This window comes from Cyprinodon variegatus, unplaced genomic scaffold (genome assembly GCF_000732505.1).
Source record: "Cyprinodon variegatus isolate N-32 unplaced genomic scaffold, C_variegatus-1.0 Scaffold276, whole genome shotgun sequence".
NCBI classification, from domain to species: Eukaryota; Metazoa; Chordata; class Actinopteri; order Cyprinodontiformes; family Cyprinodontidae; genus Cyprinodon; species Cyprinodon variegatus.
The window spans coordinates 799,068-812,959 of record NW_015150729.1 but is presented as its reverse complement, the minus strand read 5'-3'; the positions used below and the strand labels follow the sequence as shown (position 1 = coordinate 812,959).

Sequence of the window (13,892 nt, the reverse complement as noted above, 5' to 3'; positions counted from 1 at the left end):
CAGAGTATTTTTTAACACAAGTATCTGTACTTTTACTCAAGTATGGAAAGTGAGTACTTTTGCCATCCCTGTCGGTGTCACTCCGATGACCGAGAATTTCTATTGGCACATGGCATTCTGTGTACCTTGGTTTTCTATGGCATGCCCCGATAAATAAGATTGGAATGGGCCTATATACCTTTGAAGAATAGCAACTTATTTAAGTGTGTGTGCATCTGTCCTGTAGATAGAAATGAGAAATACCTAAATCTTGAGGAATTGCATTATTTTCTGATAGCTTAGGCCAGTGATTCCCAACCCAGGGTACATGTACTTATAGTCATCCGCGAATGCATTGCAAGTGGTACATTAAAATATTTTATTTCTTAGGTAGTAAAATAAAATAGGTCTGGGATCTGTTTTGTTTTGCGAGGACCCATTTGAAATTAAACAAGGTTTTCTCAACTAAAAAGGTAATTATTTTTTTTTTTGAGTTCACCTACAGCTGTGACACACATCAAAACCAAGCAGAGGAATATACTGGATGTAGAGAACAGCCTGTATAAGCTGTTTTTCACGCTGAGCTATCAGAGCTCATCAAAGAAAATTCAAGTGTCTTGATTAAAACAAAAAAAAAAACTAATTAAGTCAGTGGGTATAATTTTCGATCTGTATTTTGTTCACAATTCACCAACTATATATGTGAATATATGGGAGTTACTCAGAGGGACTACAATTTTACAAGTACAGGTTTATTATATTTGTATTTATTTTGATTCCTTATTTACTTTCAGGCCACATATTTATTTTTTTTTTTTTTTAGATTGATAGAAGAAAATGCCTTAAAATTGAATGCTCAAGTTAAATTGGTAAAATATATATATTTTTTTATTTTATAACCAGTTCTTGTTTGTTCCACTTTTGGATAATTACCAATGCTTTTGACTGAGAGGGGTACTCATGGTAAGAAAAAATGCCCAAAGGGGTTCAAAATAAAACGAGACACGGTAACACTGGTTTAGGCTACTGTTAGTTGAACATGGTTCCTAACAAATAAACTACAAAAAAAAAAAAAAAAAAATACTGTTTTCCCCAAAAAGTGTTGGCTTTATTAGGTAACAAATTCATCCTTCTGGATTAAATGCAAGTAAGAAAAACAAACTTTGATGCTTCAAAATATTTAATAATTTGTTCTTGCATGATTTACGTCCTATTTGAACTACAACTCCTAGTTATTTTGTCGCTCAGTGATGACGCAGCATCTGGAACCTTCCGGAAGATGAAGCTCGTTACAAAATAGTTGCGTCAGAGACTCGCGCAGTTTCAAGCGGAAAGGTGAACCTCGGACGTTTCTCTGGGTAAGAAGCGTTTACTTACTATCTCAGTCTTTTTTACTTCACCAAATTATATGGAATAAATGCTAAGTTGTTTATTTGAATTTTTATTACAACTCTCTTAATCTCTGAGAGGTTTCAGGCCTTTTACAAAAACGTTGTTACCAAACCACGAAGCAAGCTTTGTGCTAAAGACTCCAAGGAAAATAGGGGTCCAGGTGCTTTAAAATCAGGACTTCAAATACAGATTTATTTAGTGCGAATCGCCAGAGTTGTGACTCATGAGTGAACATAAAAAAAAAAATTAAAAAAAATGGCGATTTTTGTTGTGAGCCAGGTGGCTGAGAATTTGCACAGGCAGCTTAAGCCTTAGCTAGCTAACTGGGTTAAATAATATTCTCTGGCGTTATTAGTTATTTATTTTTCTACTAAGCGTAAAATATTTTTATAATTAGGTATTCTTCTTTGGCTATAATTTAATTGAGTCTGATCTTCGAGAGTGTCTTTCCCTTGGTTCTGTTTTTGTAATAACATAATAGTTTATTATGTTCGTACAAAGCAAATGATTGGAAATGTTTTTAGCCCTGCAATGCATACTGAGCTTGTAGATACTTAAGGAGTTAATTGTAATGAACTTAATGATATAGGTTATAACAATCGAATCGATCGAAATATAACCCTTAAAACTTATAGAACAATGTAAATTATATATGTGTTTATGAAACTTGTATAAACTGTTGTGTGTTTTTCAGGTCATTAAACGCTAGAGGGAAATCCTAAACATGTTGGTGTCAAGGCTGACATGCCTGAGGAGTCTCCCCTTGGTTGGGCTCCGTCCTGTGTTTTCACAGGGCTCCTCAGCCCTGAGAGCTCCCACCCTGAAGGCCTGCCCACCTCTACTACGTCCTCAGCAGGTATTGTAAATACTTTAAGACTTGATTGGTAAATCTTGCTCTCTGGTGTTTGTTTATGTTGCCTTGTTTGCTCAATGTTTTGTATTTGACAGATATGGCGGCATAACACAGTTTAAAATTGACATTGGATTAAATTGTTTTTGCTGCATATTTGAACGGGACAACATTCTTTTCAGCTAACCATTTTATTTACCTGCTGTCAAGTTACTTGAACTCCTCATCTGGCAGTACTTTACAAAATGATTAATGTCTTTGAAACAACATTTTCAATTTGATATTGAAATTTGATGTGATTTAAAGACACTCATCTTTAAAGGTAAAGGAGAGCAATAGATCGTTTTTGTAATTGTTTTTATAAAAGTAATATATGATTTATTTCAGGACAAAACCAGCTGTTTTTGCAGGGCCTAGTATGTTAGTTAATGAATATTAGTGAGCGATCAGCACCATGAAGTTCAAAGGAGATGCAAGATAGCTGAATAAAACCACTGTGACATGTAAAGCATTGGAGTTTAGACAGCAGTATGGGCCCAGAAACAAAATAGAATATCCTATGAAAAACATGCAAAGCAAGACCTGCTTTGTGCATTTTTATTTATTTTTTTTTTTTTTTTATTCCAGGCAACCTTCACAATTTGGGAAACCTTCCTTCCTAGTTTACATTCAGGCTGATCTAAATTTCAAATTATTTTATCAGACATAATTTAACAATCTTGGCTCTCTTCAAACTATTACCCAGTTAATTAGATGCTTTAGCAGCCATTCTAATAATGAGTGTTGTCATAGTGTGCTATTTCAATGTTTATAAAGGAGTTGAAGCTCTTATGAACTTTGACAGCAAAGCCTTACTTCTACTGTCATTACAGCAAGTATTTCAGGGTTAAATGATTAACTCTGTTGTTGGAGATATTGGATAAAAGACTCAATTTAGAGACATGAAACATAATGATTTAATATTAACATCTATACAGCTACATAAAAGCAAAAAATCTGATGTTTTTCAGATATAAAACCACAGTTATATTAATTTTTTTGGTCAAACCTGTTCTTTTCTCCAAAGGGCTATTCCTCAAAGGCCAGATTTGGATTCCGCCGTGCAAAAACCAGCAGGGAGCAGCTGAAAGAGGCAGCCTTTGAACCAGCAACCGACACAGCCATCAAAAGTAGTTGGTTTACACTCACTATATAATTTTAAAAGTAATATTAGAAATACGATTACACTTTTAAACATGTATGTGAAATTGTTTTTGTGTCCTCTGCTAGTTGATAGCATGGGAAGGATGATTCTTGCGGGAGGTGCAGTGGTGGGCCTTGGAGCTCTTTGCTACTACGGTCTCGGCATGTCCAATGAAATCGGTGCCATAGAGAAATCAATGTGAGTAACAAAACAGTTTGAGTAGACAATATCCATTTTAAATCACACCTTTCCAGTTAAGTTCAATTCCACCTAAGGCTGATTTTTCCCTTTTATTTAGGATCTGGCCTCAATATGTGAAAGACAGAATCCATTCCACCTATATGTACTTTGCTGGCAGCGTTGGCCTGACAGCTCTGTCAGCTGTAGCTGTAAGCAGGAACCCGGCATTGATGGGTCTGATGATGAGGGGGTCCTGGCTGGTGAGTTTTGGATCTGAGTTTAGTTTAAGCGTTTTGGATCATTTTAGTTTGGGAACCAATTTTTTTATTTGAATTTGATAACTTACTTCAAATTTCTAGGCAATTGGAGCAACTTTTGCAGCAATGATTGGAGCAGGGATGCTGGTTCGGTCCATTTCATACGAGCACAGCCCGGTGCCCAAACACCTTGCTTGGATGCTGCATGCAGGTTTGCTACATGATGTCTTTCAGATGATGCAAGCCCGTTTTGAAAATGAGTGTTTTTCTCTAACTTGTTTGCTTTTGTCTCTTCTGAGCTTTTTATCTGGCAGTCTATGATAAGTTTAAATGGCTTTGATTGAGAAATACTGTAGGTTAATGTAAGGCTGTAGTTGTTCTCAATCACGTTAAAGAAATGTTAAGTATCATTTTAACCTTAAACCAACACTAAATAACTTTTCAACCATAAAATATTGTTTTAGCTTTAACTAGTTACAGCTAGTTGTATGACACCTTTGTCATTGCCTGAGGGGGTCTGCATCGCTTTCATCAGCACTAAGCGACTTAGAGGGTGGTGGCAGTAACCCTACTACACAAAATGACTACAAATGTTTAGACTGCTTTACGGCATACGTCACCTCCCCCTTTCCCAATTTGTTATAAAGACTGAAGTCTGGTGAGGTGGGGATGGTGCAAGGAATGAGGTGCAAACCCAAAGTAAAACGTTTTTTTATTTCCGACATTGATTCGCCACCATCAGATTCATTACGTCATTATTATCCATCTTTCAAACAGAAACGTAGTTCTGTTTAAACCTGTTTAGAGCCTGTTATTTTTTGTATGCAGTTGCATTGTTTGACCACTGGAGGGCAGTACAGCTTAAAGATAATAAATAAATTCTTTTAAAAAACATTAAAAAAAAAACAAGACATTTTTTTCCCCTAATTATTTGAATTTGAAAATTGACTTAATATATTATTATGAACTTTTTTTATATTGTCTGTATTTTTATCTTTAATGGCATCTTAGTTTAACTCTGCCCTTCGTACTCTACATAAGCTACAGGAACCACAATTTCCCTGAAGGAGTAATCCCAAGGGATAAATAAAGTTGAGTCTAACTCTTAGTCTAGGTTTGTTTAAAACAAAACAATAATACTTGTACTGTTGCTCATATGATAAACATACAGATTATTACAGTTATGATGTTACCTATATTTGTTACTTATTTCTAATATAATAAATGGACTTAAGCAAAACTATTATCACCAACTAAATCTAGTTGGTATCTAGCAGAATACTATCAAATAGCTTTTCTGTAGTTTCTAGAATAATGAAAATATAACATTTAGCCAGTGAACTAATGTATCTGCTGTGGTAGACGCACAAGTAACAGTTTATCTAGGTGCTGCTTTTTGTGATGTTTATTTGGTTCATTTTTTTTATCTCTTTAGGTGTAATGGGTGCTGTCATTGCTCCATTAACTCTGCTGGGAGGACCTCTGATGATGAGGGCTGCCTGGTACACTGCAGGCATTGTTGGAGGCCTGTCCACTGTGGCTATGTGTGCTCCAAGTGAGAAGTTCCTCAACATGGGAGGACCTCTTGCTGTCGGCTTCGGAGTGGTATTCGCCTCCTCTCTTGGTTAGTAGATATTGAATATCTCTCACACTAATAATTAGGTGTAGGGCATCTGTAAGACAGTAAATATTAAGACCTTTAGGTTACAGATTGTACAAAGCATAAAGTGCTGCGGTGATTCATATTAAAAGCCTAAAATACTGGAAAACCTGATCATCTATGATCATGTTTTAGCAGTAAAAAACATTTTTTTTAAATCCAAACACTTTAATAGAGATAAAAAAATTATGCTGGTGTTTTAAGAATATGCTAAGTAAGATTCTGCAGGTTACCTTACATTTGTTGGCAGTTGAAGTGTTCTGAGCCTAATAGTTTGAAGGAGGTGCAGTTTTTCTCCTGTTCAGAAAACATTCATGGAAAGCAGCATTTTTAGTCCTTGTGTTACTATTGAAATTATTAATGAACTACATCAAATCTGCAGATTCGGGTAAACAACATCAAGGAATGACAACTTTTATACTGTTTATACTCTTTAACCAAAGTGTCTTTTATTCCATTAAGTCTGATTTAACAAGTTATTTTATCTTTTAAATGCAAATGTTGTATCTGTGTCATTGCAGAAGTAGATAGAATCAAATCAAACTGGCTGAACAGTGTTTCTGTTCAAGAAATTCATATTTGGTTAAATATTTAATGTCATAGACTAAAACAATCAAATTATCAATACATCGGATTTGAAGTCTTGTCATTTGATTTCTATTACACTTAGGTCTAGACTTTGGCAGGGTTATGCTATTACACAACATAATTTGTAACGTCAAACATTCCTTCATAAAGACCTAATTTGTATAAATTTAAAGGGGCTTTGCCAGCAGACTATCCTACTCAAGCTGTAGAATACTTTAGCAAGGCCCCATATGTGCAATAGTAGTCAGATTTAAAACTCAAGGTTTTAATGATCATTTTTAAAATTGAGTGACACCACCTTTTTTTTTCTCTCTCCTATGTTCAGGGTCAATGTTCCTTCCACCCACCTCAGCATTTGGAGCAGGCTTGTATTCTGTTGCCGTCTATGGAGGCCTAGTTCTGTTCAGCATGTTCCTCCTTTACGATACACAAAAGGTTATGAAGAGAGCGGAGACCCACCCGCTGTACGCTGCACAGAAATACGACCCCATAAATGCGTAAGTAATTGCCGGTATTATTCAGTTTCTCGTGTGTTGTATGTGGATCTTATGTGTGGTTTTGCCCAACAGGTGTATGGGGATTTACATGGACACGCTGAACATTTTCATGAGGCTGGTAATGATTCTAGCTGGTGGCGGTGGCGGCAAGAGGAAGTAAACGTCTGTTCCACTTTTATTTGCTTCCATAGAGCTAAACAAAGGTTCCAGTCAGCATAAAAGTGTTATCCTTTGAGTCTTATGACTGATAGTTGATATTAAAAGCTTTGGAAGGATTTGGGAATGGCACTCTGTGCAGCCAGTTGGCAATAAAATCAAGAAGAGAAATTCATGTAATTTGATTACACCCTGTGATGAACCTCTTTCTTGATTATTAAACATTTGTTTTTTTCTGGGAGAGCAAGCATCTGTTAAATCTGTCAGAGGGAAGTTGACACGCTGCTTTTGTACTATAGTTTTTCTATTTATTTTTGCTGGCAAACCTCAAATATAATTTAGCAGATCTACTGCATGCCAACTGAAATACTTCCACATCGTTTGTTTGTGATTAAACATTCACTGTTTTATCACTGTCATTACTGGGGGAAATAAATGTATATGTTTCTGAATAACATGAAGCTTTTTCAACTGCAATAAATAAACAGTTATTAAATCATTTTTGAAGTGATGTTTAAACAAATCACATGGTGAATGTTATTGGCTTGCATTACACTAGAGCAGTGTTTCCCAAAGGGAGCTGTTTAAGTCCTGAGTTCCAGAATGTTCTTTGAAATAATTTTGATGTGACCAGTCAGGTGTACAGAGGCCTGGACGAAATCAAGTTTAATGAATAAAAATTATTTTATAAATATTTGTGAGTGTCCCATTAAATAAATGCACAGTTAAATGTCCTAGCAGATGAATAAATAATCAATCTGTGTGTTTAAAACATTACATATGCCAAGTTATTTTGGAATGCACAATTAAATGATGATTTAAATTTCATCAGCAATATTATGCAAGTGTTACTAGAAATGGAGAGACCACAGTGGGTAGACAGACATTGAACAAAACACAATATCTATCCATCATACTTTGCCAATAAACAGTAAAAAAGGCAAAACTTCCATTTCTTATTAGATTTACAAGTATTAAACAGAGAAAACCTATTATCACAGCAAAGTTTTAAATGTGTATATAAATTAGCAGTATATATAGTTTATATAAAAATGTGACATACTTTTTAAACTGTTACTAAATAAAGAATAAAAAGGATGAAGGAAATTTCAGAAGGGGTTTGTCTTCTGGACCTGGATTCTATGCCTCTGCTGTGCGATGGTCTCCCCAGCTTGGTGCTGAGCAGTGCTGCTGCTAGACACCGGTGTGGGCCCTGGGCTGCTGGGGGGGCTTAGAAGTTGGAGACGTTTGTTCAAGGGGGAGTTCATGGCCCCATGTCTCATTGGTGTTTTTGTTGCCTGAGCGCTTCTTCACTGCTTCACCGCTGACCTGCGTATGGGAGTCCTGAAATCATGGCTTGTGTCTGTGTCCCTTAGACAGGTGTGGCCTACCGGATGAATGCTGTGTGCTGCAGGTCTTCTACCATTTCATCCACTCTAACGACTATGCACCTCAACATGATAAAGTACTCACAACCCTCTAAGAAACAAAAATCCATTCACCCATACTCGTATAATCCTGTACTTCATGTAAACACAGGCTAGAATTACATGTCATCGGGCAAAAAAGTATTTAGTCAGTATCTAATTGTGCAAATTTTCCTAATATGAAAAAAAAAAAACTTGTTAGACATTCTGATGACCTTCGGTGTCTCATCTCCCGCAGTTTCCTTCTTAACCCCCTACTGCTGCCAAGTACTCTTAGAGTTAAATGCCTGCTTGTTTTGACATTTGTTATCCACACTCCCCTCTGCTTGTGCCAGACTTTTCAACCATCAGGGGTCCACCCTGTAGCCCGTTTCCCCATAAACTATTCGATGTGAAGCAGCAGATGACAAAGGCTTAGCTTGGTAATCCTCTTGTCCCACCATCTGGCTGCTCCTCTAGAATTAAATCGTCAAACCAGGGCACTTGCAGCAGATGCTAACATCTGTAAATATACAGGTGTTTGGAAGGGGCGTGGACACGTGTAGCGTGCTGCTGCCAAGCCCTTATTTTAAACCGGCTCAGATCATGTGAATGATTTGGACTTGCATGCTGCAAATACCATGTAAGAAAACGACCCTAATGGGAGGGGTGAAGAGGGTAATGATGGATAAAATTGGAGCAGGCTTTGGTTGAGTGATTTTCCATCATTTGGGATGAAAATGTCTGTCAGTCAGATTTTAAATTCATGACTAATAAATTGTTTGGTTCCAAAAGGTTTACTGTTTAAATGCCCTGTATGTTGGGAGACAGAGCACAATGCAACAGATTCTGCGTCATGATTTATGTAATCTAATGTTCATTTTATAGTCTTATATAACTACTGTAAGCTACTAATACATAATTTCAAAACTGTTGGATTGCAGATGGTATGATGATTGTTAAGGGTAGGAGTGAGGAATGATAGGGAAGATGAAAAGGATGAGGATGCAAGAAAAGATGTTAAGAGTATGGAGGGAATGGTGTTGAATAAAGGCGGTAGTACTGAGGGATAAGAGATGAATATGTGAATGAAAGAAATAGGGATGAGGAAAGAGATTAAAGTGGTAGGAGTTTGGGGTAAATCAGGCTGGAAAAGGGGTGCGAGAAGTAGGAGTAAAAGATAAAGGATGTAGGGATAATAGAAACAAGGAGAAGGGGACAAGAGATGAGGAAAGAACAAGGTAGGAAGGACAGAAAAGGGATAAAAGAAGTAAAAATTAAAAGCTAAAACCAATGAGAAAGATTAGACATGAGAGAGATAGGATTGATTATGATGAAAGTATAGAGGAGGAATGAGGTTAAAACGCTGGTGAAGATACTAAGTCATCCAGGTTATAGTCATTCCAAAAAAAATTAAAAAACAAATCTCTGGACTTTGTTTTACAAGTCTGAAGTTGTTTTGCTTCCCATCCAGGAAGCTCTTTCAATTCAAAATGTCTGGATTAGCGTTGAGTTCCAAGCTTTATAGAGTAGCCCAGCAAAGACTTGTTTAGTTTTAGAAAACATTCACATTGAACTGCAAGAACAGATCCGCCCTTAGTAATGAGAGTCGTTGGGTCAATATTGGCCTGGCTGACCAGGTGAGATGTTTTGGTCCCCTGCATAGCGATGGGGGTTGAGATAATAGTGGGAAGGGATCAGCTCTATTGCTGCATTGTAGGTTTTCGAGAGCTGAAACCTGAGTCCACCCACTCTTTTTAAGGTTTTTTTTTTCTCAACATAAATGGCTTGCTTCACATCCCTTTCAAAGCTTTTAACCTCAAATTAGGTTAAAAGCATGTGACAATGTGACCTCTCCACTTAAAAAAAAATTCATATGCAGAACCCTGTACCCGCTTCCGAGAGGGAATGCCTATTAAACGCATGCGAGAGCATGCACAAGTCCATTTCTCCAGTTTGGTTAAAAGTTGCTGTTTGCACAAGCTTACTTTCCAAAAGAAGATTTGCAAATGTTCCACTATGTCACACTCATCACTGGTAAGTGAAAATGGGGACGAGCACGCAGGAGGACCTTAAACATATCACCAGAATGATAGACAATAAGGAGGACCACTTATTTTGATGATCAACATCCTGCACTATGCCTTTAACTAAGATTGAGGTGTGACTGTTTAAGCACATAAAACAGCAAATCTATTAAATAAAGCATTTGTAATTTTATGTCATTCTTCTCTAATACGTTGGCAGAAGTGCCGTCCAAATCAGCAAATCCGATAAATGTTTTCACTGCATGGCTAAAAAGACTATGATAAACTTGGTAATAGTATTTTAAAGAAGAACTCATCTCATTGGAGTACTTAAGTTAGTACTTGTGTATATTAAAGGAGTGTAGACTACCTTTACAGGCAGTATACTAGTAACAACTGAATCCTGAGTAACACAAACTCCTTTATATCTCAGCTCCATGGATGTTTTCTTAAAAAAAAAAAATATATATATATATATTTTGTTCTACAACATCTAATACCCTTTCTGTAGGGGATCTTATATTCATACAACTCTGCCATTTTTCTACTTACCAACTGATATTAAACTGGAGACTATTTATATAGCTGTGAATGCAGGAGGCAGACTCTGCAGCACGGCATGAGTCAGTACAGTTCACATCTTCGCTGAGACGTCACACATCTGTGCACTCGTTCGACACCTGCTTTCAGACAAGGTGCAAAGTCGCTCCCTCTCTCTTTTCCGAGGTGAAAAGCACTGTTCAAAAATAAAAACAATGACGTTTAAAGACCTTCGTTAAACACGCAGGCTGAAAAGTATCATGCTCCACGCGTAATACTGATATTCAATAAAAACTAAAGAACTATATGTTTTCATTCTTGGCTGTTGGATTATAAAACATCAGTGCAATTTTTATTAATTGGGATAAATTGCAGATTAATTTTACTAATGAAGTACAAGTAACATCCAAAGATAAAAACAACAAACTAAAATATTTAAATAAAGCAGTATTTATATCCTATTTGTAAATAACATGATATTATTAAAAACTTATTGTCATGATGGGCTTTAAGGTTCTAACCCACATGCAGAGACACACTTAGAAAACCAAGTGTTGAAGTTAACTGGTTTATTTGTAGGTTAACAAACAGAGTGAGAGGTTATACAGCAGGATAAACTCAGTTGAACCTCAGCGGACTGGTGAACCGGAACCTGTTTGGGGGGCTCTTGGTTTTCCTTAGGATCCAGTTTGTGGGGTTTTATCCAGAGATGAATGAACTTGTTGGAGGGCAGATAGGCAGACTAGCGTGGGGTCCAGAGGAGCATGGAGCGGACTGTCACCTGGTTTTCCTGAAGCAGACTTGAACGGATCTGGTGGAGGTTTCCCCTTGCTCAATGTGACTCAAATAATTCCTTCCAAGGGGGTAGAAGGTCCGGGCTTATCCAGTGGATCAGGAAGGCATCCTACCGGAGAACAAAGACAAAGCTTAGACTCAGAGAGACAAGGTAATAATTAGACTCTGCTAATCTCAGTTTGGCTAGAGTACCCAATACTGGCAAACACTCTGGCCTCGAGGTAGTGACAGCCCACTGCTCAAATACTCCTCTGGTGATGACCCAACGAGCCGCAGGTGTGCGAAAAGGCCCAAACAAGCAGAGATCACCATCTAGTGGTGAAAAGGGAGAACAAAAGAAAACACACAAAAAACCCACACAAACTGGAATCCTAACACTTATAGTGTGCACAAAAATATATATCCCACCCTATTAACCTTAATGAAAAATACAGAAAGAAACAAATTCTGGTGCATAATTTCTCAAACAAATCATTTTACTGAAGCTTTTAAAGCTTTGGGTATTTCTTAATTTTATTTTATCTATTTTCTTAAACATCTTCCTTACTGTAGATTTAAAAAATAAAATGTGGATTTTTGTGCAGCCTTCTGTAGTTTTTCACTATTTCAGTTGCTTTTATGCTAAATTATTGCACTGTTGCTGTGGAAATATTCAGTAGCTATTTTATTGCAGCTGTTTCATGACTTATTAAGTACAACACATATCAAATTCATTTGGATGAAATATTACATTGTCTCTGGCAATGAAAAACATAGATTTTAGGACCTTTTTTAATGTGTTTGCCAGAGCTATAACAGGAACAAACTAAGATTACAAAAGTCAGAATACAAACATGTATATCCCTTGAAGTGAATAACTTTAAAACTGAAATTTGAAAAGGAATACATCATTTTCAAATGTTGCTTGCTTAAAAAGATTTGATAAGTATGGCTTTGTGTTCACATTCCCTAGTCAGAAATGGTTGCTTTGCTAAATAACTCATTCCTCATACCTCATTCAGACTACATAGTGCCTGTGATCACATTTGTTCAAGTCTTTTTTCACAGTTCTTAATTACATTTCTCAACCAGATTTACTCCTTAAACTCTTAGTAAGTTTTTGTTTTTTCCTGCTGGAATGTGAACCTGTGGACCAGTCGTAGGTTTTTTGCAGTCTTCAACAGGTTTCCATCCATTGTTGACCTACATTTAGCTCTTTACAGTAACAAAAATAAGTAACTTGTAAACCGAAAGTCTGGAAGGGTCGGTTACCAAACATAAATGACAATCAGCCATCAAAGCAGTCTTCCAAAAGACCCTGTATACTACCATGCATCATGGTTGAAATGGACTGTTCGGGGAGATGAATGGTGTTAGCTTCTCAATGACTGGTCTGATCTGGAAATAGCAACTTCTACCGTATATTGTAAAAAAAATACTTACCTCTGAAGAGTTTGGAAGAAAATCCATCCAGATCTGCGCATTAAGCGCCTAATGTTTGCCTCTTATTTAACTGAACAGGAGGAAGACAGAGGTGTAGACCTAATAGAAACTGCTGGATCAATTGCATTCATCTGCCCTCCCTGGGATCATATTTTAACCCTAACTATAAAACAGGCATCTAATTGTATCCTAACTTGAAACTTGACAGTAAAATAAGCTGCTACTACTCTTAACATTCGGCATCTGTCCACAAATAGGACTGTTCTGTAAAAAAGCTACCTGCAGACCATCAATCATTGCTCCTTAACCTCAATAGATCATAATTATAATGCTATCTTGACCTTCTCTTTCACACGTTCTGTAAATGAGCAGCTTGCCCCTTATGAACTTTCTTGTTCCCTCAGATATGAACCAGATTATTTTGATGAGTTCATGTAGTGCACTCTGCAATTTATCATCTGGATTTACTTAAAGTTTTAAAAATGTACTTTTACTTCCCGGTCTTCAACCTATTGCATGATTCCAACAGGGACTGATTTGACATGTTTTAACATTTTCTTGTAAAACATTTTAGACTTAGACACCTTTTATTGTCATTTTCTATACACATACTCATAACATTTCCATTCCTTAAAGTACAGCAGTGATGAAATGCACACAGTGTGGGAGAAAAAAACATGGTGCAAAAAAACCCAACAAAAAACGCGTTGATATGGAAGTTCAGAGCATTAGATACGTATATATGGTGCAAGTATGCAGTGTTTCGTTTTGGTGTTATCAGTGTGATACAGAGTCTGTGACATGATTAAGAGTTTTCACAACAGTTCAGCAATCAGATGGCGGTGGGGAAGAAGCTGTTTGGGAATCTTCTGGACCTGCATCGGATGAGGGCAGCAGGGAGAACAGTCTATATATTTTATATGTCTTAGTTGCATTTACCTTGAATACTCTCACAAGTTT

General features: G+C 36.8%; 1 protein-coding gene across 1 annotated transcript; it reads left to right on the top strand.

The window, feature by feature from the left end:
* The first annotated feature begins 1,252 nt into the window (after nucleotides 1-1,252).
* Nucleotides 1,253-7,241, top strand: ghitm (growth hormone inducible transmembrane protein). Its single transcript, XM_015383078.1, has 9 exons — nucleotides 1,253-1,337; nucleotides 2,066-2,227; nucleotides 3,288-3,390; nucleotides 3,491-3,602; nucleotides 3,703-3,844; nucleotides 3,944-4,052; nucleotides 5,277-5,465; nucleotides 6,415-6,586; nucleotides 6,659-7,241. The coding sequence occupies exons 2-9, from the start codon at nucleotides 2,096-2,098 to the stop codon at nucleotides 6,744-6,746; spliced, it is 1,047 nt and encodes a 348-aa protein (XP_015238564.1). The 5' UTR covers nucleotides 1,253-1,337; nucleotides 2,066-2,095; the 3' UTR covers nucleotides 6,747-7,241.
* The last annotated feature ends 6,651 nt before the right edge of the window (nucleotides 7,242-13,892 follow it).